At 41.2% G+C, this 26,259-nt stretch overlaps 1 protein-coding gene across 2 annotated transcripts in view; it reads left to right on the top strand.

The window, feature by feature from the left end:
• The window catches only part of PPP2R2A (protein phosphatase 2 regulatory subunit Balpha), a 39,304-nt gene that overhangs the window by 7,437 nt on the left and 5,608 nt on the right, over positions 1-26,259 (top strand). For both annotated transcript variants that reach the window (XM_042024772.1, XM_042024771.1), the window contains exons 3-6: positions 21,922-22,019; positions 24,921-25,086; positions 25,559-25,671; positions 25,876-26,053. In XM_042024772.1, coding sequence (XP_041880706.1) covers positions 21,922-22,019; positions 24,921-25,086; positions 25,559-25,671; positions 25,876-26,053 — 555 coding nt within the window. The remainder of the gene's footprint in view (positions 1-21,921; positions 22,020-24,920; positions 25,087-25,558; positions 25,672-25,875; positions 26,054-26,259) is intronic.

Raw genomic sequence — 26,259 nt, 5'->3', positions numbered from 1 at the left:
CATCAGTTTTGTTGGTTTTACTTTTGCTGTTTTTCAAAATGTGGCACAGTAGCAACTGCAGTTGGGAGCAACTAAGAATTGTGAGTTTAAACTGCCTCTGAAAACTACACACTTGCTTAATGGAGTGAATTTGTACTTCAGAACAAATTAAGTCAAATTTGTTTTAATTGCTCAGCAGAAGGAGAATAGTCAAGCTGCTCTATCTCAATGTTCTTTCAGGTGTAATTGAAAGATATGTAAAAGTCTGATGGTCCAAGGCTGGGAGCCAGGAACTTAAGTCCTAAGCTTTAACCCTGAGTGATTACTGCTCATCTTTGACATGTTGCTTAACTGTTTCATGCCCAAATTGAAAGAAGCACCTCAAAAAAGCACCTGAATATCAGCTGTGGGTGCTAATTACTGACTTTATTTTAATGCTTAACCATTCTGTGATGCTTTGTGAATTATCTGTGATTTGCTTCATGTCTCCTCTTAGAGCCAAACGTGGCTGTGTCTGTTTTAGGTTGAAAATGATGAACAGATAAAATTCTGTCCCCAGCGTGTGTGTGGTAAAAGATTGGAACAAAATTGGGTGTTTCCCTTGTTCAGGAATGCTATCTGTGTTTGGTTCTAGGTGTGTTATGTCTGTCAAGTGTAGTTTGATACTTATTTCTGACAGATTTCAAAATTCCAGAGCAGCAATGAGGACTGATGTTGCTTCAGCAATGGTAGTTTGTCTTGAATGCATGAAAAGTGTTATTTCTGAGTAAAGAGAAGACAGGAATAAGGATGGCTATAAAAAAGCAGTTTATTACAATCTGGGCTTTTTTTTTTTTTTTTTTTAATGAGGATTGATGGAAAGGGAGGGGAGAAAAACTCTCAGAGAAAAAGAGTGACAGTGAGGTTGCAATAATATTGCTGAGGAAAGATTGGGGTATAGTTGTGGGAGGGAAGCTAATTTGAGCTTTTGAGGGCTGTGGTTATGCTCTCTATGCTCGTGAGGTAACTTGATTTACAAGGAGCAAGGCCTAGTAATAGGTTTGTTTTGAAGAGGTAGTTTGAAATATGCTGTAGATGGGGAAAAAAAAAGACCCAGGGTTATAGTCCTGTTCTGTATTCCTGAGTCTGCTTCTGTATTTGAGCTCTTCAGCTGTTCAGAGAATGACTGACTATCTAGAGAAATAGGCTACTGTGTTCTAGGAACTGCTGCTCTGGATGGACTAGAGTGTGCATTTAAAGTGTGCAGTCCCCCAAAACAAAGAGCATTTAGCAGACTGATAAATAGGCAGTGGCTGTTCAGCTCCCCAGAAGTAATTCAGTCCTCTTTCTTGCATGGGTTTGGAAGCTGGGGCACTTCAGCTTGTCGGTCAGGGATTGTTCTGTCCCTTCTGTGAGGCTTTGCTGTTCTTGGAATCTCTGTCTTAAATTAAAAATTAGTTGTAAAACGGCTTTGGTGTTGGAAATGCAGTGCTGGAGTGATCAAGCCATCAGACTCCACAGCACACACCAATACAAGTTGGGCTGTCAGCAGCAATCCTGGTGGGTTACAACTCTGGATCAGCTTTGTGAAACTTTTTAGATTTTAATTTTAAAGGTGCTACCTAAATGCTTCTGGTTTGGCTATTTCTACTCTAGGAATGGGGTTCTGCGGTAGCTGTAGCTTCACAGAATGTATTTTGGAAGATTTAAAATGACAGTGGATGCAGAGCTGAAGGAAGAGTTAAGAGCTGGGTGTTCCAAGCTGTACTGTCTGCTTTCCCCCCTTCTTTCTGTTCTCCCTGACTTGCCTATTTAGGCCACAGCTACATGTTCGGCAGCATTTCTGCTTAAAGAGGCACTCCTTCCCATTCTGCTGGCACGAGTGTTCACCTAGGTGCACAGTGAACTTGTTGGGAAAGCTGATCCAGCTGAAAAATTGGTAAAATTGTGTTTTTTCACTGGATTATTTTTCAGCTGAATTGAACCTTGATGTGGTTCTCAGAGCTCTGCATGTGCTTATGCCAGCAGAGTGTGGAGAGTGATCGAGTGGCTCAGAGGAACAACAGGAGCTCTGGAAGAGGATTGGTTTCTTTGTAGGACTTTATGTACAGGCAACACAAGACCCTGATTGATCTCTGAGTGCTGTGCTACCATGAAGGGTAAAATCAGCTGCTAAAAAGGACTTTAAACCTTTGCTGTTCAAGATCCATACTTTGAACATGTGCTATCTGCAGGCCTGCAATAAAATCCCTGTTACAGTATCAGAATTATTTTGTGATGGATTTTTTTTATGGTACCCATGGGAGTGGGTTTTCTGCTGTGTCCACACAAGCAGTCTGTGGAAATGAGATTTGTTCAGTGTTGTTTCGAGGTCTGTTAGTAAAACCAGCTTGTTCATATCTGCAGTTCAGTTTCTTTGAAGTTGTTATAGGAAAGAATACCACTTAAATGGGAGGTGGATTATTACTGATTGCTTTACTGTAAAGCACTTTAAAAAGATAATCTGACAAATGGTAATCTTCTCTTATCATGTCTTATCAGTCTTAATATGATTTGAAAAATGGATCCCTTCTTCGGGGTTTCGTCTTCACCTAAACTGATGTATTGTCTCACATTTAAGTGCTGCAGAATTAGGCCACCTTTGTTTTAGCTGCTGTTAAAGTATGCGTGCAATTAAATCTGCTCTGTGTGTGCCTCTTGCAGCAAAAACATCAATTACTGATGGTACCGAGTTAAGGCTCCAGTTTGTCCTTTCATCTGTAGGAAGCACTGTGCTCCCACAATAATTGCATTATGTAAGATGTTTTAATAACTTCCTTAAGGGTATTTTTCAGGCCTTTTCCCCTGGTTTCAATGCTCTGTAGTATGCAGCACCATAACTGTGTCTACAGTATTTTTAGTATGGAGTGAAAAGTTTAGCTGAACAAGTTAGTGTTCAGTAATCGTGTAAAACTGAGGTTTGCACTTTCAAAGAAATGATTGAAAGGAGTAAAAAGCCTTGGCTTAGGTTGATGTTTAGGTTGTTAATGTGAACAGAGGCAGCAGTTACCCTGTTCCAATGAAAATGAAAACAGATAAATACAGGAGGTATTTATTGATCCCAAACCATTTTGGAGTAATCTTTCAAGAAGCAGTGGTAGTTCTTACAGTCAAAATAAGAATGCCAGGACAGTTTTCCAGACTTTAAACTTGAGTGGAACACATGTAATTACAGTTTTGTTATATTGCCACAGCTCAGTCATGTTCTTGCAACATACACCTGCTTTTGAATGGTCCAGATGCTGCTTTTGTAGGGTCAGTGTGTCAGTAAACTGGAAATAGATAGGCCATTGCCTTCTTCTATGCCTTTGAAAATGGGGAAAGCATAAAAAAGAGTCTTAAGAGGTGAAGTATTGATACCTTCTGTGTGTGCACTTACTAATAATTTTATATAGCAGGATTTCCTTAATTGAAAATAGTGGTGTTCACTTTCTGGCTTCCCACTCAGGCCTGCTGTGGGACACTGCTCTGGGCAGCAGGCAGTGTTCCATGAGGGTGCTCTTGTCTGGGTCTTTAGTGACTGGAAGGTTTTGGGTTGTTAATTTGCCTTTAAAATGAAGTACCACCACCAGGTTCTGCTACTGTGAGCTGATATTACTGAAAACAATTATTTGAGGCTTCTCTGCACGACTGTAATTCAGTGAGATAAACAGAAATGGCTGGAAGCTTCTCCCTTCCCTCTTCGAACTTACCACTCTTTTGTCAGGCACTGGAGGAGAAGCTATTAATTTGGTCAGCCATTCTTTATCAAAATATATTTTCCTCTCAGCGATCCACAAGTGATAGCACCATGAAGAGAGCCAGCATATTTAGGTCACATGTGAAGCCCCTGAGGCAGTTCTGCTTGCATCTAATTTTGGAAGAAAATTTTAGGGTCAGGAAAAAGAGGGTTTAAAAGAGTTGTATTGTAAGAAAGATTGATTTTCCCAAGTATATAGAATGCATTTTGTGTGGAAGTGTTTCCCTTTGCATTTTCAATTGCAGTTCTTAAATTAATGCTCTGGGAATAATGTGATCTCCAAACACACACAGTTGGCTCTCTGTTTTTGAGAACCTGAGAAAAGATAATTGCATATATTCAGGAACAGTTAAGGTAATTGAGATTTCATATTGTAGTTGCTTATTTAAAATACTGAGCAATTTCTAGTGTATTCTTGTTTGTTTAATGCCCTTTTTTTCCCCTTTTTTTCCCTTTTTTTTTCTGATGACTGTAAAAAGTATTTCAGTGACCATTCTTTGATCCTTAAAAGTAGTGATTTTAGCTGGCCTTTATGCTGTTAAATGATGATTTGAAAACTCATGAACTGTGTTTGTGTATAGTGCCTATAAATACAGTTTGAAGGTCTTGCTTTATTTTCACATAACTTAGAAGTGAATTGGTTCAGTGGACAAGAGCTACATACAGAAATAAAGCTTCAGCTTTGGCTTTCATAAAAATATAATGACTCTCAAAGGTACTTATTTGAGAATTCCTGGACTATTTTCCAGTGGCATTGCATAACAAACCCCTGACTTTTCTGGTACTGCTCTTGGTGCATTTTGTAGGGAATAATATATAGGAATATTGGAGATAATAATGAAAAACTTGGATTGTTTTTTAATAATTACCCAGTTTCACTTATTTTGAAGTGTGACCTTGGTGTGGGAAGAGGAATTAGAATTCAAATTACATCCCAGCCTGCCTGTACTTATATTGTCACTTAAGTAGTTGCTGCTCCTGAGAGAAATGGTCCTTCCTGGTGCCTCTGCCAGTCACTGCTTTGAGCTGAGCCAGGTGATCCCTGAACTCCAGGGTAGTCACTTGGGGAAACCGACCCACATCAAAATTACATGTCATGGGTTCATTTTGGATTAATTTTATTCCTCATCAGCTTCTCCAGATTTAATTTGTCTAACTCTTAGCAACGTTTGTGGTGGGATAGGTGGTGGTTCTACAGGAATGGGATGAGAGGTGAAAGGATGGATTGGTTTTCTTGGAGAGTTGATAATGGTTCTAAGGCAGCACGGGAAACTATAGAATTGTGAACAATTCAGTCTCTTTCTCAGCATTTTCATGTTTACAGTTGATACCTGTGTGTTCATGGTCTGCCTTTCACATGAAAACTACTTTCAGTCCACTGAGATTTGTATTTGAGGACACTTCTTCTCATAGATGAATATGAATAAACAGCAGTTGAAGTTGAAGCCTACAGTGTTCGTTATATAGCCCAGCAGTGAGAAAATGTCACTGTTTATAGAGGTAATAGTGAAACATTCATAAACTGTTGTACTGGAATGTGGAACTGGCAGGAATGGCTTTTTGCCCAAAAGTTTAAAACTTTCTGTATAATCCTTCTTCCTTTTCTCGGTCAGTTCTTCTCACAGCTTCATGTCATTGTTTTGATTTAGTTTTGTTTGCTTGTTTGTTTTAAGCTAAATCTTACACTCCTTTTTTTGTGTGTGTTAAAGAAGTATCCAGGGTCTTTCATCTTATTCCAGACCCTTCTGGAAGTGGTAACCTGCTCTGGAAAGCAGCAGGAGCTGGCAGCCAGGGTTGTGTTCCTGCAGCAGGACACATGCTGTGCTTAACCCAGCTCATTTGTGTCTCACAGTATTGAGATGCCTCAGAGGAAAGGGCAGGAGGAAGACAAAGAGCATTTGAAACAAAACAAAATCACTTGGATATTCTGCACATGAGGTTGTTGGCTCCCTGGAGCTTGGGGGTGCTTTTGCTTGGTGTGATCTGAGGAAGCTCATCCCAAGCCTGGGAATACCAAACATCTGCCTGTTTCTGGAAGATGTTCATCATTCTGCTGCTTCTGAATTGGCATCAACAACTGTGCAACCAGGTCACGCCTCTGTGCTGGTGCAGTGCTGGTGCAAGGTGCTCCTGCGCTCTGGTTAAGAGCACGTCTGTGTTAGAAAAATGCCATGGCAGGGTTGTATGCTGCATTTCCTTCCTGCTGCTCACTGTCCTTCTGGAGTTGTCAAGAAAAGCTTCTCTTTGTGCCTATAAACTTGTTTATGTATACACTGAAATTATTTTTCCAGGGGTTTTATGTTGCATTCAACTGGAAGTTGTTTGGCACCTTCCAATTCATGTTTGTTCCAACCAGGGTCTTTGGTCTGAGGCCCATTTTCTTACAGAGCTCTTACTGCTCTCTTACTTTTTTCCAACTTAAAAGTTTAAACTTAAATGTAATTATCCCAAGGTATGGTGGGGAGACTGATGGAAGACTAAGAAATGGAGATAACTGAAAGTAATCATCTGCAGTTGTTTTCTCTGGAGTCATTTTAACCCTTCCCTGCTTTATTTTCCCTGTTTGTGAGACCTAGGTGGTGTTTCCTAAAGTGAAGTTCCAAGGCCTTTGATAGTTTTTTGTAATGATCTTTGACATCCTTGCAGGACAGTAACACTACCAAAATACTCTCTACCTTTTTATATGTAAAATGTACGTACAACGTACATAAACAAATTATATGTATCTGTTATGCAGCTCTTCCAAAACCTGGAGAAAAGGTCCTGATCTATAAATAGACATATTTAAAACAAACACTTAAAAATAAAGGTTGGTATTTTGCTCAGATTAGTAGACTATATATATAATTGTAAGATGTGTTATAAATATGCCTTGGAGTTGTCAAGATTCCATGTGTTAGGAATCTCAAAGTCCAGGCCAGAAATTAGCATTGGCTTCTGTTTAGTAATTTTTTTTAAAGAAGCTGAGGCATGTATGCTTGGGCCAGAATAGAAACACAGGAAAACACTTGCCAAGTGGTGGGGGGGGGGGGGGGAAGGCAACTGGGCAAAGGAAGACTGTTCTTTAAGGTTCAGAGTGCCACTAAAGATGCATTAGGTATTAAAAGGAACTGATAGCTGAGTGAGCAACCAGAGTGAGGGAAGTAATTGGAAATTTTGATTCTCCAGTCACTTCATAGAGCTGTGTATTTATCTCTGCTGGAAACTTCAGTTGTACTTGTGACCTTCACAGGCCCCGTGCTCTCCGGCAGGCTGCCTGAAATCCAGCTGGAGAGCAGCCCTCCCTGCCTGCCTTTCTGGTAGGCAGGAGGAATTTCTGATTCCATTTTGCTTGCTTAGAAGGAGGCACTTCATGCATTGTCTGAACACAACAGCCTCCTACATTCTACACATCAAGATTAAAAGCCTCCAAATGTTTGGCCTGAGCTTTGCACCTGTAATAAATCCTTTGGTCAAAGAATGTGTGAGAAGAGTCTGAAACCACAGGATAGTTTTGAGGAGTTGTTTTTTTTATGTCTACAACAGGAATGCACACCAAGTCACAGAGTTCTAATTTTGAAAGGCATTGCCAAAGTATTACATTTTTCTGTAATAATACTACTACTAAATTTTAATCTGCAGTGTGTGTTTTGGATTGGCTTCAGCAAAAAGAGAAAATGAAGCTATTGCAGAGCTCTGTCTGTAGCTTTCTCAGTGACAAGAAAGGCATTGCCTGAAGGCTTCTTTTCTCTACGTGTAGAACAATGGCCCAGTATGTTATTTCCAAATATATTGTTATTTGCAAACAGAACAGCAACCCCTGGCTGCACTGTGCCGTGCAGCCTATTGAAATTCTGGCTGTGATTCCAGCAGAGATTTTTCCATAAATAGCTCTGTACTACTTGGGAACACAAACAAACCCTGAAAAGATCTGAAGTAAGGTCTGCTGAGGGACTGTTTAGCCTGTTATTAGTGTGTACTTCAGGGTTGATATTGTGGTGGATGTGAGGAGTTTTCTATAGGGTTATGTGCAGGCTGTCAGCAAGAATTAAAAAGTAAATAATTACCAATCAAGTTAGTTCCAAGGACTCTTGAATCACCTGTATTGAGCATAGGAAAAAAGGATAATAAAAATTAATAAATATAAGCAGAAGCAAGTAGATTTTCTTTCTGCTTTTTTTTAAAGAAAAGCTAGTAGGTAAGGACTAGGTTATGGTTCAAGTAAATACAACTTGAAATTAAAATTATTTATTCTTTCCATGAATAGACATCCAGAATTTTTACTGATTGGATGTTTGTTATGTGAATTAATACCTGCACTATGAAATGGGCTGTATTTTTCAGTGCTGTGTAAGTAAACACCCTCTTGAATAAGTAACACAGTAATATTTTATAGACTATTCAGTTATAATTGGTGTAAGCTGTCTTGAGTAACTTGTCGTCTTGAGAAGAAACTTGTAAACATTCTGTGAATTAGAAAAGAGGTGACTAAATACTTCTGTGTTTTGCCTGGGTCACAGGGCTGATTCTCTGCTGGTCCTGTTGCTCATAAACTTTTTTTTTTTTTTTTGAAAGATGAAGCCCCCTTTTAAAAGCAATCAAAGAGCACAAAAATAACTTTGGCATTTGAGAAATCCCTGCTCTTGAGTGGAGACTCTGGAGTGTCCTCAGCCTCTGGCTATCATGGCAGATGTGTTTATCAGCTGTCAGAGCAAGGATGGGATCCCTGAGAACCAGCCCCACAGGAGCTTGTTAGGACGTTCTCTCAATGCAAATCTCTCAGCTGTACCTACTGCTCCTCTTGGATGTTTATTAAAAACCTTCAGCTGTGGCCACTGAGCAGTCACAGAGGGATCTCTGAGAGCTTCACTACCCAGAGCCGTGGGTATGTCTGAAGTCACCTCTGGTGAAGGAGCACCTGCACTGTGGGTGTGGGGTGGAATGGAGATCAGCTCTGATACTGCTCTGAGACTCTGTACTGATAACTGGGGATGACCTGGTGTCACAGAATCCTGGAATGGTTTGCGGTGGAAGGGACCTTAAAGCCCATCCAGTGCCACCCCCTGCTGTGGGCAGGGTCACCTTCCACTGTGCCAGGTTGCTTCAAGCCCTGTCCGACCTGCGCTTGGACACTTGCAGGACTGGGACAGCCACAGCTTCTCTGGGAATTCAATCCCAGCCCTTCACCACCCTCACAGGGAGGAATTTCTTCCCAATATCCCATCTCCACCTACTCTTTCTCAGTTTGAACCCATTCCCTCTTGTCCTGTCCCTCCAAGGGCCTTGTAAATAGTCCCTCTCCATCTTTGTAGGTTGGAAGAACAGCTTAACTGCTGACCCCCTTTTCTTTTTGAAGGCCTACATGGTATTTCTGAGTTTGTTCATATTTTTTTTTTTCATGAACATTCTTTTTCATTCCTTGTAGGCACATTGAGAGCAACTCCCTAAGAAAATGGAAGTATAAATAAAGCAGCTCTGCACTTCAGCAAAGCACTTCTGCTACCAAGGGGTAATTAGCCTGGGTTTGTAAAACAGATACATTGCCAACATGTTTATCACAGGGAGAAGAAATAAAGCTTTAAAGCTTCAATAAAACTCAGTCAAATACTTTTAATGCATTTTGGGGAATCCTTATATTCTGTATAACTTGTATTTCAAAGCATGTCTTAGGAGAATTATGGAGTCCTTGTGTGAGCATTATGGCTAAACCCTGAGGAGCCTTGAGAGGATGAACTGTGACTTAGCTCTGAGGATACAGGGAGTGGTGGCTTGAGATGGAGCTGGGGTCTCCTCAATCTTTATAGATTCATAGGATGTGCTTTATCTCCAGGTCAGTAGGGATGTTTTCTACAGCTCACAAATGTCAGAAATAGACATTTAATTTCTCTGTTTCAGCATGAAGTTTATTCTGGAAAATCAGTAAACATGAATTTTTGTCTTCAGCAGTACTAAAATTGAGTTGTTACCTTCTTGGAAATTAGATACGCAGTTTTGCTGTGGCTTTATTAATGATAGGTCGTAAATTAAAGCTGTGCAGGCAGAAAAGATGTTGGAACAAGTCATGTGCCAGAGTATTAAAACCAGGAGAATGCTGTGTTAGAGGAGAAATAATCAAATGTGTTATGTATAAGGTTTTTTTGTCTCAGTTCTCCTCCTATTGCTCAAGAAGTCCCAGTTTTGTGAGTGATAGTGACAGAACATTCAGGCACCTGAGGGGGTCTCAGATGAAGCAATTAAGGGCATGAAGTTGGTTCCTGCTGGAGTTAATTTTGTTCCCTTATAATTAGGTGTGTATGATCTGTATGCAATTGTACAAAGGACAGAAATGATGAGTAACTCCCAAACTAAATTCTACATAATACAAATATAAAACCATTCTCTCATCTTTGTCTCAGAAATCAGTGTAGGTTTTGGTGGCTGAAAGTGTTTCTGAAAGAACTAGAATTGGTATGGATTGTGTGTAGCACTCAGTGCAGCTACTTTGTTTAACAGGATAGTATGTGGTTGAAACAGGAAAATTCCAAGGAAAGGAAGCTCTTTCTTAGAGCTTAGTGTGTAATTTAGCCTAATATCTCTATGTTGTAGTAATACCTAATGTTTTACCTGTATTCGAAATTGTAGAAGCAGAGGACCCTAATGCTGCCAGTCCCCCTTCAAACACACCATAGATTTTATATTCTTATCTTTTAGCAAAGATTTCACTTGGGGATAAAAGAAATTTGCTTTTAGGTGGAGTTTTATTGCTGCAGCACCAAAGATTATGTGTATGCTCACTTGTTTCAGTGCATTTAAGGAAGGATTGGTTCTATGACTCTTGTGGGCTGTTAAAAACTTTGCTGGTTGCCAAAATTCTGTGGCACTTGATGGAAACCTGAGATTCTGGGCTGCCTTGTGTGGAAACAGGGACACAGTTTCTCCAGTCTAAGTGTAATTGATGTGGCCTGTGGTGGCAGCAGGGCACAAGCAAACCTAGGCCAGGTACCCAGGATGTCAGATGGATTTTTATGGCAGATGATGCATTGAAACAAAGTAGATTAAGAATTATAATGCATTTAGGTTTTTAACACAATGTTGCTTAGGTTTTATATTTTATATATTTTGTGTTTCTGTTATTTTTTTTTCGTATTTCACATCAAACTCATCCTTACTCATGGAGTGCTAAGGGTGCATAGCCTCCAATCATGGTGTTACCCAACCTCTGGATAACTACTGTTCCCGGTCTTTTTTTGGTAATCCTAAACTGTGAGTGAAGAGGAGTTTTTACTGTAATTGAAATGGGATTGATGCAACACTGAGTGTGACACATCCTCAGTAGGAGGGCCACTCTTCTTTTCCTCTTCCCCACCTGAAAATAGATTTAAGCTTCAGGGGCTGGAAGCTCTCAGCAGCTGAATTTTGTGATGTTACAAAACTGAACCCCATGGAAGCTTTTTCCATCAAACAGGTGCCTGGCATTTAAAAATGCTGAAATGCTGGATTTACTGTTGATTACTTTTTTGTTTAAAAGCAGAAGAATTCTGCTTGGAAGGAGGAAAGCTTGTGGACAGATTGAGCCCTTTTAAAAGAAAAAAATTTATTATTATTCTGTAATACTGCGGTAGCTGCAAAGAAGAGGCTCAAGGAGAAGCTGTGACCTTTAACTGTGCATTCCTGATTCTGGATAAATGTTGTAGTTCTACAACCTGTGAGACACTCACCCTCCTTTCTGAGGTGACTTCATCTGGGCACCAGGAGTGGGGTTGGCTTTCTGCCACTCAGGCCTCTCCTGTTTATGATATTAATAAACTGGTGTCAAATGTCCTGGGAACAGTTGATGCAGGTTGAAAGACCTTTGTTTCAGCCAACAATAGACCTGAATTAGTGTGAATAGGAAAAGCAAATAGGCACTTCCTGTCGTATTTGAAGGAATACTTGAGTTTGGGAAGCATGTCTATTAAGAGATGTGAACTGAATGCTCATCACTTGCTCTTTGTCCCCAGCAAAATGTTCCCTATGTGTGTATCTCTGTTATCTTCCTAAATATGTTTGCAGTGCTAATGATATAAGGTGGAATCCCGTTTGAATACATTATTTAGGGTATTCTTTGGGGGAAAAACTCTACATCTGTGTAATGAAGATTTAAAAGGGGGAATTGACTTAGTTGTTGCTTTCCTAATCACATTTATTCCTCAGATGAAAGCATAGAGGCCTCTTGCAAAGACTAGAAACTATCAGGATAAATTGAAATAATGGAGTGGTGCCTCAGCCCACCTCGAGGTTGAGCTGCCTTTCACAGAGTGCTGTAACTGCTGTTTGTGGTTTCCAGGCAGAGGATGTCTTTAGAGCCTCCAGGGAATTCTTGTCAGGTATTAAATAATCCCTTATTATGGAGTTTGAAGTATTTTCAGGCTGATGTAGCTCGTGTTGAGTTGAAAAATGGCTCTGTCTTGAGCTGGTAAGGTCACCACTTTGCAGTAGTGTTCACATGGAGTTACTGAGACAGCAGCAATCTCCCAGAGTTGTGGAGCTCTGGAAGAAGCTTCAGACACACACCCCCTCAATTCCAGGATGGGATGGACTGTAGGGTAGATTGCCTTGGGTGTACATGTAAGATACACCCTCAGAGATGGAGGCAGCTCCCAAAGGACTTGGGAACTGCAGCGAGGCCCACAACTCCTGTTTTGCTGATCCCAGGGTGTTACATTTTTCACATCAACTACTGCTGGAGCCAAGTTAACCTTTACCTATTAAATATGCGGTGCCTGGGTGCGGGCAGCCCAGTCAGCAAGAGTTTTTTGGGGTGTTTATTTGTCTGGTCTGTTGTAAATGTATTTATTTTTCTGCTTCTCTGTATATGATCAGACTGCCTGTGCCTTCCTCTGTTCCCCCAACTAGATCATGTCCAGCTTAGGGGCAAGGCAAGTACTGGGAACTCCGGTTTGCAGCATCTTTTGAACTAAATTCATTCAGTTTATACTCTTTTGCTTGGTGGATGGAGGGAGTTTGCCTGTTGGTCTCCTGTGCGTGTGTTCTGAAAGGAACTGCAGTCATCTCTTAAAGTTTAAAAATAGGAAGTAATTAATCAGGGTGATGAGGGTTAATGGTTTCTATCCAGAAACCAAACAGCTTTGCATTTGTTTGTATAGAGAGAACATTCTTACGTCTGCTGTTGTTGAGCCTTTAACAGGAGAGGATTTTTCACAGTAATTTTTGAAACACTTCCTACTAAAAACTTATTTGGGGTTAAAAACCCCAAAACTATTTAATTCTCTCATCAGATGAAATGGTTTCAAGGGGGCAGTTGAGGACTGTTTCCTGCTAACAAATCCTAATCCTTTAGGGTTTCTTTCTTCTGTAGGTTTGCAGTGAAGTTGGCATGAAAGGAGTTTCAGAGTGCAGTGCCAGACTCAGTGAGCAGAAATAAAACCTACAGCCCAATGGTTACAGTGGTCATGGTACAGTGGATCACAATTTTAAATCAATTTAAGGCGTAATCAGTTTTGGGAAGTTCCTTGCCAAAACTCAATATTACTTTTCAGTATGAATGGTTTCTTTTCACAGAGGTAAAATTTCAGAGCAATTTTATGTCATTTTCAGTGGTAGGAAGCAGGGACACATCAGTATCTGACACATCTGTTTTCAGAGTGGTTTGACTTGCTGCTGTTTGTCATCTCTGTTTTTCCCTGCCATCACAGGTGTCTTGGAGTCCTGTGTACTGGAGACTTGAGTTTCCTACTATAAATGGAGACAGGAAGCCAGTGATCTGAACATTAAATCAGTTTCCTTTCTGGTCCAGCAAAGCCAGATTCTGGCCTTGTTGTAGGTGGAAGTTCGTGGAGACTCTGCACACAGAAATGCAGTTAAATGGCATTTTGGGTGTGGGCTCGATGGCCTGTACAAATCCAGCTGTGCTAGCTGGAGATGTGGTTGCTCCTGAGTGTGTTCCTTGCTTTCCCCTACAGCAAATTTCCTCATCTGATTCCTTCAGCTCAGTCTCAGTGAACTCTTGTTAGCTTAGCAAAATACAAACTGTTTAACAGAAATGAAATGTGTTGCAATTGTTCACAGACGTTTGAGGTGGTGGCAGTGTCTGTTGAAGATGATTATAAGTGTCCCCTGTAGTGATTTCTGCTACTTCTGAGAGTTGCTGGTTTTGCACATTTCTTTGTCGGTCTCTTGCCTTGGTCCAAAAATGGACTGTGGGGGAAAATAATGGTGAATTTGGTGCTGGAAATGTGCCCTGAGTGGAGATGTTGAAGCAGTTGCCCAGTGAGGCACAGGAGTTGTTTGCCAAACACAGGAGTTAAAACGTTCAGTGTGCTGCTGCCTCTCCAACCTGGATTGTAATGTTGACCATAGATTATGCTTTCTATGAATTCTGTTTAAATGAGGAAGTTACTTGGATGCCACGGTTAATTTGAGATCACATAAAGATTTCTGGATGCATAAGAAGCTGCTGTTCCAGATGAGAGATTAGCGGATGGTGATTCTGTTCCCTGCTTTACTATTGTAAAGCTGTAAAACACTTAATCTAAGTCTTTGTTCCTATCCCAACTTATAGAAGCTTTTGAGAGTCACTTCTGTGATAATCCTGTTCTCTGCAGTTCCGATGTCATACTCTCACTCCGGCTTTGCAGGGAGGAGCAGCTTCTGGTGCGTGGGACAGATGGATTTGGAGTTGTTCTGCTGTGAGCACTGAGCCCAGGAAGGCTATTTAGGAGCATTACTGGCCTTACATAAAACTAATGGCAACAAGATTAGGGCTGGTGCCACTGGTCCTGCAGTGGGAGGGGGTGGAAATTTGCTGTTGTTTTCTAGGAAGTCACAAGGCTTAACAAAACTTATTTGCATGAATTTATGAAATCACCTAAATAACACTGTTTTGTACTTGAGTATTACGTTGCATTATCTCTAGGCTATCTAAGTGTTACAAATGCAGCTGTAAGTTCTAAGCCATCCTAATATACGTAAATCCTGTGGAGTCTTGGAGTATTGGTTCTTTCCCTTGCCTCCAGTTCCTCCTTTCATCATAAAAAAGTGACTTAATTCCAGCTCCTGCTTCTGAAGACTGGTGATTAACAGTGTGTTCTTGCTGTCATTGCTGGTATATGGATTTGACAGCACAAAGAGTGATCTCAGGAGAATGTGGCACACTCTGAGCTGTGCTTTGCCATGCAAGAGTAGAGCCCTGCTTACCCGGGAGCCCACAGTGAGCAGGGCAGGCATGGGGCATGCTAATGTGACTTAGGAAGTGACAGGAAAAGCTTAATCAAGAGGTATCAAACTTTAATTTTAGGGAGCTAAATAAAAAGTTAAAAATTAAATGTGTAGTAGTAACAATAATGACTTTCTAATCCAAAGTTGAACTCACTGTTGAACTAGAATTTACCTAGTGTATCTTTTCTCAAAGATTGGCAAAGTGGGAGAAGAAAGGGTGAATAAAAAAAAAGAAATGGGAATATAGAGGAATCTAGGAAATTAGAGTGAAGTTACAGTGGCTTAGGCCTGCTTGACGAGGCTTATATTTGATTGTTTTACTTGGGTGAGTTGTTTATGCTGTGAAGTACTATGTGTATTCCCTGCTTGGACAGTGGTGTCTTGTGTTTGTTACACATAGGTAGGGATGTAAATAGGACTGGGAGAGTCTCAGCTCTGAAGTGCATCTCCCCCCAAACAGCACTAAATGCTTTCAGCATCAGCAGGGAAATGATGACTTCATCATGGTCGTGTTCTTCATTTTCAGCCTCCCAGGGCTGTTCAAGTGAGTTCACTCACTTGGAGTGAACATGCAGGCCAGGAAACACTCTGTAAATCTTCTTCCTCTCTGTACAACTCCCAGGTTTGCACAAGCCAGCAAACCCAGCCTAGTTACTGTCTGCTGGAGCTGCATCCTGGGCTCCTGTGTTGTTTGTGTCTGCCCCGGCAGGGCCAACGGCACTGAGAAGCGAGTTGGACATCAGACAAATTCCCCTCCCTGGGAAGGAGGGCAGCTTTGTGTGCTGCAGAATTCCAGGGCTGGTACTTGGGAGAGAACAAGGAACCAGCTGGCTCTGGCAGAGATGCACAGCACAGAGGGAGGATTTTTGCCACAAGGGCAATAACCTCTTTCTCGTTTCTCTATTTCTACGTGCATTTCTTCCTGTCCTCATATTTTAAGGAATTAATATATTTTTAATGCCCTCTCTAGTAGAGAAGAGATCTATTTAAAGGACTTCTGGAAAGAGTCTCAAGCAGTAAATTGAACAGTAGGAATGCCTTCTCCCAGCTGCCTTTGGATTTGTTGCCTAGTCACTTCAGGGAGACAGAATGAATGCAGGGAATCACTCCTGCAAGTGAATGAAGAAGAGGGAAATGAAGTCAATAGCAAAACTGGTCATGGTAACTTTAGAGCATACAATCCTTGTGTTTCCTTCCCCCTCTCCACAGACGTAAATTAGGGATGAGGCTGGAATGCAGAGGGTGTTTTCTTTTATACCACCAGCACTAAACAGTGAATGGCATTTTGCTCTTTTATTCTTGTCCTGGGGTGTGGAGTTGTGGTACCCTGTGTTGGGAGCTCTCCTCTTCAGACAGACATGTGTCATCACCCTGCCTTAATTTTACTTCCTGTTCACTTTGGGATTAACACCTCACTATCTACCTTCAGAGATAAATACACAATATTTCAGGACTCTGGATAAATGCAGTAAAACCAAATCACAAACCATGGGGTGTTGGTGGGCTGACTCAGTCTCAGTGCATTGTGGAGCTGCTTAAAGTATTTGAAGCCTTGGAAGAGCTTTTGTTTTCTATCCAGTGTCTTTCATTGTTTGTTTTTTTTTCCCAGCAATGAAGTACATAACTCCAAAACAAAACCATTACTGGAAACAAGAAAGTCCAATCAAAAGCCACAATTTTCTGTCATTAGCTGTGACTTGAGGTGGAGTTTCTGGAAGTTGCATCTGTTCAGTAGTTTGAAGCAGGGAGGTTTTGCCTCACCCTGGATTGGAAATGACCAAGCAACCCACAAGTGATTTCCAGACACTTAAGGTCTGTAGGTTCTCCTGGACAGATACTCTTTCTCTCTCTAGGAAGAATGGCTCAGGTACACTCAGCAATTGTGCATCAAATTCAAATATTTCACTGTCTTTATCTCTCATGGTGTTTATCCATTCCTCTGCTGCTTCCTCAGTTTGAGGCTGTTTGAGCTTCCTTGGATTTTAATACTAATCCTCAAAGTTGGTTTCTTAATGTTTCCCTTTTAAAACAGTTTCTGAAGTATCCTTGGAATGACTGATTGATGTTTAGTTTGATGAAAATAGGTTTTCCAGGCTGATAAACTGAGGAGGTGGTCTCCACATTAGGTCAGTGAATTCTGTTTTCACTCCCCAGGACAGAATTGCCAACCTGTAAATAATCTGCTCTGCTTTATGGACAAGATTTGTTTGAGTTGCTCCTTTGGAAAATTCCAGAAACTGTGTTTTGAGCCACTGGGAAAGTGTATAAACAGTGCTTTCTAAATAATTTTATAATGCTTTTTAAATGCTACAATTCTTTGTTCAGTCCTTGGAAGCATCAGGAGATTGCTCCACTTGTGTAAACACTCTGATTTACTTGCTCTCTGCTTAGGCAGCAGATCAACGTGATTCCAAAAACTTGCACAGAAACCTTTTGGGTCTGGTGAAATAAAGCCTCTCTTTGTTCCTGCCATGATTGACTTGCTGTTGCAGAGTAGGTGACATGTTTTGCCTACCAAGCATGTTTTCTAATCAGAGTTTATATAAAGTTCATGGAACATTGAAATAGATAGCCTCTTCTCTACTAATAACATCCCCTTTTTTCTATTACTGGAAACAAATTTAATACAGAATTGCTTTTCAGGTTTGCAATGGGGCTTCTGGAATGAAGTCATTGCACTACAGTTTTGTTTTGCTGGTTTGGATTGATGAAGCTGGTTTATTCCCTTTTTCCATAGACATTTGGACAGTGGTAAAACTCCACCACAATACTTTCTCTAAAGTTGCAGAAAACTTGATGTTTACAGTGCACATGTAGTTCTGCATTCACTGCAACATGTGAAAGGCCCCCAAAATGTGAAAGTGTTTTTAAGTATTTGTCACCGAGTTTTTCTTGTTCCAAACACTGCTTTTAACAGGGGAAGGGCATTTGAGGTCTGTTGGGATTCCTTTCTTCCTCTTTTTTCATTTGAACGGGTTCTCTTTCCAGTGCATTGACCCAGTGGCCTCAGAGCCTTACCTGAAGCTCTGAGATGTGTTTTACCCTTTTCCTATTCCCTGCCAAAGCCAGACACTTTGTTTAGATTCCTTTGGCTCCTCAGGTTCCTGTCTCCATGTCTATAGTGGAAGAATTTAGTCCTGCTTGAATCCAGTTAAGTGTCCAGACCTTGCTGGTGGATTTGATTTCTGTTGGAGCACTTGAAAAGTGAAGATGTCTCATTGAAGCTTAAAAAACTCAAAGCAGGTTGTGAAAATAAAGATGATGTGCAGAAGGAAAGGAAAGCTTGGCCAGATTGTAGATGCTGGATCTGGGAGAGCTATAGGGAGCTTTGGATGGCTCTGGGGAAAGCAGACTCTGCCGTGTCTCCATGTGCTGATGGGTCAGGGACCAAAACCTCTCTTTAGTTTGTGATTTTTGGGATCAGTGGCTTGGTTTGGCTGTAGAGTTTTATTTCTTTGAGGTGGGGATACAACTGTGCAGCAGCTTTGTGTTTCCGTAGTGCTTTGCTCAACCTGCTGCAGAACATTTTCACTCATAAATGGATTTCAGGCTGTGTAGGTGATTCCCACCCTGCCACCCCTTTGCTTTCAGGTCACTAAAAACCATTATTTGAAAGCGTTTAGCAGTCTCAGAAGTGTTTCTACAACAATAAGTGTCTGTGAAGGGATATTTTGTGGAACTAAAGGACAAATGTATGGATCTATGCAGAGATACACTTGTAAATGATGTAATAACCTCTGAATTCTTTGTCCCAAGTTATGCAAGAAGCAGAAACCTGGTTCACTTGGTACAGGTATTGCAGGTGCCCTGCAGGAATGAAGGTGTACCTTGCTGTCCTGATTTTTGTCATAATCATGTCTTCATCTCATGTGATTGATGCTGCCCTGTAGTGTTTGAAACCCTCAGCACTGGCAATGTCACACTATATCTTGGTGTCAGAGATGTCCTGAAATGCTTGAGGGGAGGAGAACACAAATCTGATCTCCAGGGTACTGTGTGAAAGCAGATAACGCTATGGCCTAGGAGGGGTTTGGGTATCAGATAAGGGGTCAGTGGTTATTTCTCTCTGATGCTGTGCAAGAAGAAGAGGGCACTGAAATGCATCCTATTTCCAGCAGCCATCGGCGTGGTGGCAGTAGGGCACTACACACCTGCTTCTCCTCTAAATATTGCCCTGGAGTGCTCCTGGTGCTGGGAAGCGATCATTTCCCAGCGGGAGCAGCTCTGTGTTTGCAGGCTCTCACCGAGGGACAGGGGGGAAAACAGCACAGGCTGGGGATGCTCTGTTGTGCTGAAGGGCTGAAATCATCAGGGAATTACAATTACTATTTGGAATAAAGCAGGATCAGATGGATACATGTTTCTGACATGTTCAGGGTGTTAACACAGATGAGAATCCACAAGCGAATCCGGGCACTGGGGAGGATGAAATGCTTCCCCTGTCAGTTCTCCAGCACCTTTAAATCCACTCAGGTCAGCACCAGTGCCCTGATGTCTGGCTCTTCCTTTGACCAAGGTGTGGGAATGTGGAATTCCAAACAGGGAGTTACTGGATTTGAATGTACAACTGCTTGTTTTCTCTCCAGTACAGATTTCTTTGTAATATCTGCATCTCGGCCCTGGTTTGGAATTACTTAAGCAAAAATCACTTTTTTCTGACACATTTTTAGCATATTTTGTTTTGCCCATGGAAAGGGAACAATCCAAGATTACACTGTGGAAGGCACATTGGATTTATTGGTGTATCTTGAGTTTTAAAACAAATTAGTATCTTTCCGTTGCAATTGCTGCTAATGAACACAACAGTTATTTGGTTTTAATTTAAAACTGATCCAAGTACTTGGAATGGTCTGCACGGTGTCAGGCGCTGGAGAGTTTTCTGTACCTTGTAACTGCTGCCTGAGCCTGCTGGACTCCTTGGAGGTGTGGGATGTGGGTGCTGAAAGTTTGTTTGTGCACCTGAGTCTGTGATAAAGCAGGATCTGTATCAGCTTGGAGATCACTGGAGGAAAGCTTGGATTCTCCTGAAAATAAAAATAAATGCAGAAAGCAAGAATGTCACAAAAAAGTGGTTGTCTTTCTGCTATCTATGAGATTTGTATTATTAGTAAATACAACATATATCATCACCAGACCTAGGAAAAGAGAGATTTTTATCCTTAATGAAAGGTTTTTCTGGCTGTCGTTGCTGCCTGTTCTAAAATTTCCAGTGACTTTCACCGAATAAGTACTTTGGTGAATTTATCCATCTGTTCTTAGATGAATGTATGAGATTTCTAAGGCAATTTTTTCTTCGCTCTTCTCTTTCCACGTATATGGACACATTGGATCTGCTGATCATTTACTGTACTGACCATCAGAGCTTGTAGTGTTAAGTCTGTGTTTTTCACAATAGTAAGTATTCTGTGTACTTCTCGCTGCTGAGAGATGTTAGTGTGTTTTTCTTCAATTAATTGATGACTTATTAAGGTGTTTTCCTATTGGAGGAGTACAACAATGTGCTTTGTATTGTGTGGAAAAGTCAAAATTTGACTGCTTGGTTTGCACTTCCCTCTTTCTGCACTTTGATGAATTGTTTGTTATCTCTATGCCCCGTTCACCTGGGAAAGGTACCTATTAAATACCATATCTGCAGCTCAGTGGTTTTCATCTTAAGCCTTACAGATGTGAGATAAATCACCTAATCTTGTTCACAAGTACAAGAATGACTGGCTGAAGTAACTGCTGCCTTGTGGGGGTTAAAAATGATGTGCACTGGAATTAAAGTTTTTCTCTGTGTGATCTGGATCCTGGTTCAGTGAGGTACAGGCTGAGGTTGTATTTCTGTCCTTAACTCTGTTTTGAGGCATTCCAGCCAGTTTGGGCAGTGCTGGGTGAGCATGGCAGGGAGGCTGGTGGGGGGATCTCTAGGGCAGTTTGTGCTGTATAATAAAAACTCAGTGGAGCTGGTGTTTAGCTCTAAATCAAGCAGGTATTGATCTTTTTTAACTCTAAAATGTTATGAATGCAATGGAGAATAAAGAAACCATCCCAGAGAAAATACTGTTTATCTACAGCTGACTGGCATGCGAGTGAAATGGCCTCAAGACTTGTGATGTAAAACTCTGAGGTAGTTTCTTCTGCAGAAAATTAGATTTATAGAGTTGCGTTGCAGTTTGGTGTTCCAGGAATGGTTTGGCTTCTGATATTCAACTGTTTGGGAGTCGAAGGAGCATTTGTACCTTTGGAAATGTGAATGGGTGGGCTTGAGCTTAAATTGTAATTTGTCCTTTCTGCTGTATGACCAGCTCAGTTTGATACTAGGGATTACTATTCTTTTCAGTGTGTATTCACAATTTAATTTTAGCACTCCCTATAAAAACACTTGTGATAATGTAAACATTCCTCATCCAGAAGAGATACTCAGGTTTTTTGGAGGCTGTTGAGGTTTTTGCCTAATTTTCTGCAGCTGTTTATTCCTTGCATTCCTTAGACACTGATGTCTGAACTTTTCTCCCCTGATACCTTTTGCCTTTAAGTTGTCAAATGTGTCCTGAGTCCTTAGAAAAACAAGGTCATATGGATAATGATTGTGTCTAAATCATCCATTAGGAAAAATTGGGAAAATAAAGGTACACAGTTTCTCTGTGAAGGTACAATCTATACTATCTGAAGTAGAGTCAGAGTAGAAAAATCAGTTCTAAGAAGTTGATGATATTAAACCTTTAAGAACAAAGTAATGCACAACACCGAGCTTGTAGCTCTGGCACAGTGATCTATAACTGCTTCTCAAATGTATAGCTTAAAAAATTACTGTTATTTTTTGGAAGAAACTTCTACTTGCATTTTACAGATGTCTTTTAACTAAAGTATGTTTGTTTTTTTGTTTGGTTGTTTTGGAGGGTTTTTTTCTTGTTTTGGGATTTTTTGGGGTTTTTTTTTGGGGGGGGGGGAGTTTATAATGGCTTTCTTGGCCACTTGGTATTTAGAAGAATGACTAATCTGTGGGGTTTATTTTTGTTGTTCTGCAGCGGATATAATTTCTACAGTAGAATTTAACCATTCTGGAGAGTTGTTAGCAACAGGAGACAAGGGAGGGAGAGTTGTCATCTTTCAGCAGGAGCAGGAGGTGAGTGCTGCATAATTACACTATTACATGTTCTCTCTGTTCCTATTCATTCCCTTTTAAAAGACAAGGAGCATGGTTTTGTAGAACCCTTTACACAAAGTGCATGCGTGTGTGATAAGTGATTACAATACTGAATTTAATGAGAACTTTGTGACACCAGTAGAAATTATTTTAAACACTCTTTAGCTGTGGTCTAAAGAATGTTGAAATTGAAAATCAAAAAGGGGTAGGACATGAAAGACCCTTGAGGGAGCTGAAGTCGGTTCTTTTACAGTGACTCTTCCTGGCTGTGATGATGATTTCAGATTTCACTGTAGCTGGGGTTATTAAAAGTTGCCCTTAAGCAAGTGTGTGACTGTGACCTCAGATGTCCTTTTCCACTCTGGTATTAATCGGGTAAAACCACATAATTCTTGTAGCAGAGGTTCCTTTTATCCTTGTTTTTTAGTCTTTAGGCTCTACCCTACCCCTATGTCAGAGTGGGCAACTGAGGTGCAGTTAGGCTCACAGTGAGGCTGTGGTTAGAATGTATTTCAGGGAGATGTCACCTCACTGCCTAGAAATGTCACTTTTCGTTTTTTAGTCTTTCCTTCCATTTCCATTGTAAAACTCCCAAAGCTCGGGAATTCCTGGTTCCCAGAGCGGGGGGCTGGTCTGTGAGTGAGGCACGGTCCCTGTGCCAGCAGCTCCCCTTGGTCAGTGGGGACATCTAGTGGGGCTGTCTGGCACCAGCTCGTGAGGTATTTTGTGGCTTTTTATTGTTTTCTTTTCATTTCTTTATTATTTTCTAATTCTTGAGTTGTAACTTGATCCTTTTAAGAATCCTCTAATGTAGCTTAAAGCTGCAGCAGTTCCTTGCCTGCTCTCAGGTGAGCTGTGTTTAAATGACTCCTTGGTTTTTGGTGCATAACCCACAGCTCACATCTTTAGGAGCTGGGATCCAGGGGTAGGAAGAATCACCTGGGTTGTCAGATGAAATACCAAAGAATTTTTTTTGGCGTTTTTTGGCTTCTCTGTGTTTAGGGAGTGATTTGTGTTTAGGGAGTTAATTCCCTGATGCACTGGTAGTTAGTTGTTCCAACAAACATCTGTCTAGAGCAGGTTTTATATGTGAAAGTGTATAAAATACAAGTGTTTTATTTGGATTTCTGTGCCTCCTTCTGCCACACTGCACTGGAGTGCTTTGCAGACCACGCCTGCAGGAAGAGAAACGCTGACAAGGGCTGTGTGAAGAGCTGTGTAAACCTGTGTGGCTTCACCCACTGCCAAACTGCTGCCACCTCCGGGCTGGAATGTGGCAGCCGGTGACATCAGCTCAGTGCCAGGCAGGAAGTGAATACTGCATCTCCCAGAAACTGAGGAGGAATTTGCGTAGGCACAGTGCAGTTACCTAAATTGGAATTTAACGTTAGGCACTTGGGCCAACACCTCTCTTTGTTTGGAATTTTCTTTTTCCTTTGAGCACCATGAGACTGAGAGTTTAAGTTTTGATTTTATCCCAAGGATGGATTTCACATATTACTGGGTTTATATATTATTCTGGTCCTGTAGAGTTTTACTAGAATATACACACAGAATATTTAAGCCTCTGTCATTATGATAAGTCTGGGATTGAAGGAAAGTTCCCTGAATTTCCGAAGGCATTTCCTACAGCACAATAGATTTCCCTTCCAAGCTGTTCCATGCAGTGACCCAGCTTCACTTGTTAGTTATGACTGAGGCTTAGAACAAAGTCCCTTCCGTTCTCCAGGGTGGGAAAAGCAGTGTGAGGGAGAGGTGTGGTACAGAATTCTGGTGCCAAATGTGATTTCTAAGCATTTTTCTCCCTTCCTCCCCCCCCCCCCCCCGCCAAGCTTGTTTTAAAGTGTAAGAATTCCTGCCAGCTCTCAGGGTATGAAGCACGAGAAAATGATGCAAGGAATGTGACAAATGTGGGCCATCAAGGGTTGTATCAGGTGTGTTTTGGTGAGGTACTGAGGGATGAAATGAGCCCATGGACATGAGACACCAGAGAAGGAAGGAGCAAAGTCCCCAGCCAGGAGCCTATCACAGCAAAGGCATCTGATGGTGCAATCTCTGGAGTGGGTGGGACAGGAATAAATCACAAAATTCACCTTGAAACCACTTCAGGTAAATGTGGGGAGCACTACATCAGAAATGGATCCATTTTTCTGCACCCAGTGGATGAAATTCAAGGTTCAGCCCATGCAGTGCAATATTTTGGTGCCTAAGACACAGCTTTTGGAAGGAGGAAATGTGCAAGTTTTTCAGTTTTGCAAACATTTCCACCTGGACAGGTAACCGCAGGGGTGACTCTAATGCCAGAGCTGTATTCAGCAGAGGTGATGAGCTTTTTTCCCTTCTAGAATGAGGAAGAAAAAGCTGCTTAAGCAGTTCAGAAGCTCTTAGGGAGCTTGGAGTTTATAAACCAGAATAGTGGAGCTGCTGGTATAAATTTAGAGGTGCCATGTGGGATTTCCATAGTGTGCCTGGAAAGCTGAACGTACTCACAGAATAGATTTGCCATATGTGTGTCTGTGTAGTAGGGGAAGGACTATTCCCTTTAAACAGCAAAGGTAGAAAAATTAAAGGTGAAAGAAGATTTTTTTAAATTTTTTTAAATATTTAGGCAAAATACTAGTTTGTTCAGCTGCTCAGCATTAATGTGAAAACTTGCTAGAGATGTTATTCACGTTCTGAGGGGAGTTTCTGCAAACTTAAGCTGCTGCATAAACTGTTTCTTCTCTGATGTTTTCTTAGCCAAAATAGTAGAAACTTCAATAAATTTCTTGCAAAAGAGATGATGCTCATCTCATTTGGTTGACAGGCTCATGAAAATCAAGCAGGTTGTACCCCAGTGTACATTGTATACATGTCTTGATCATTTAATTCTCTTTTTAGAACAAAACCCAGTCTCACAGCAGGGGAGAATACAATGTTTACAGTACCTTTCAAAGCCATGAACCAGAGTTTGACTACTTGAAAAGTTTAGAAATTGAAGAGAAGATCAACAAAATTAGGTGGTTACCCCAGAAAAATGCTGCTCAGTTTTTATTGTCTACAAATGGTAAGTTATGACTTTATTTTGCACCATAACATGTTATTATGTAGGTTTGCTATTAGGATTTGGTCTAATCCTCTCCAAAAAGCTGGAATCAAGCATGGTTTAACTGCAGGGATCTGGGGATGTGCCTCTGGTGGCTTCCCTGGGCACAGGTGTCCCCAGCACAGGGTGGTGTACTTGGGATTTCGTTGCTTTATAGCCCAGAGACCTTCACATGTGTGAGTTCCTGTGTCAGAGCTTACATCAATCATTCATAGCAATTCCTGTCCTAACTGAAACTTGCTGTAACTCTTATAAAAAGAACAAACTGTGGAGGAGGTTTTTTTAATGCTTTTTATCTTGTCTTGTTTTCCCTAAGCAACATTTTTGTCTTTTTTGGTGCACGTGGGTGGCCTTGTCTTGTTTGAAGGCATCAGCAGTGATGACTGGTGTCTCTCCACAGCTCTTATTTTAAACTGGGGCTGTTTCGTTGCAGATAAAACAATAAAGTTATGGAAAATCAGTGAAAGGGACAAAAGACCTGAGGGTTATAATTTAAAGGAGGAGGATGGACGGTATAGGGATCCTACTACAGTTACAACACTACGGGTGAGTAGCTCACAATCAGCTCATTTCTCCTCTCCCAGCCCATGGCTCAGGGAGGAACTGCCCCATCACATCATCATCTTTTCTGTGATCCCACTTGGCAGAAGTATTGACTTTTAAGATACTTCACCCAGCTCAGCATGTTGAAGTGCTGATGTCTGAGTTAGCTTTGGATCTCACTCTCACCCTACTGTGTGTGTTGTGTAGGTGCCAGTGTTCAGGCCCATGGACCTCATGGTGGAAGCCAGCCCACGAAGGATATTTGCCAATGCCCACACGTATCACATCAATTCCATCTCCATCAATAGTGACTACGAAACGTACCTGTCTGCAGACGACCTGCGGATCAACCTGTGGCACCTAGAAATCACAGACAGAAGTTTTAGTATCCTTTTGCCAGTGTTCTGTGGGACTGGAAAACGGTTGGATTTTATTTCCTTTCATGGGAAGTGTTTAGTATATATACAGAGAATTAATCTCTGTCAATCCTGATTATTCCTCCCTAGTAATTGTAAGAGCTTTTACTTCTGGAGAAGGAATGGTTTGGGTTGGAAGGGACATAAAAGCTCATCCAGGTGGGCAGGACATCTT

This window comes from Corvus kubaryi, unplaced genomic scaffold (genome assembly GCF_017639235.1).
Source record: "Corvus kubaryi isolate FWS band 111438036 unplaced genomic scaffold, C.kubaryi_AGA036_p1.0 37265, whole genome shotgun sequence".
Lineage (NCBI taxonomy): Eukaryota > Metazoa > Chordata > Aves > Passeriformes > Corvidae > Corvus > Corvus kubaryi.
The sequence above is the reverse complement of the archived record's forward strand: the minus strand, read 5'-3'. Positions and strand labels throughout refer to the sequence as shown.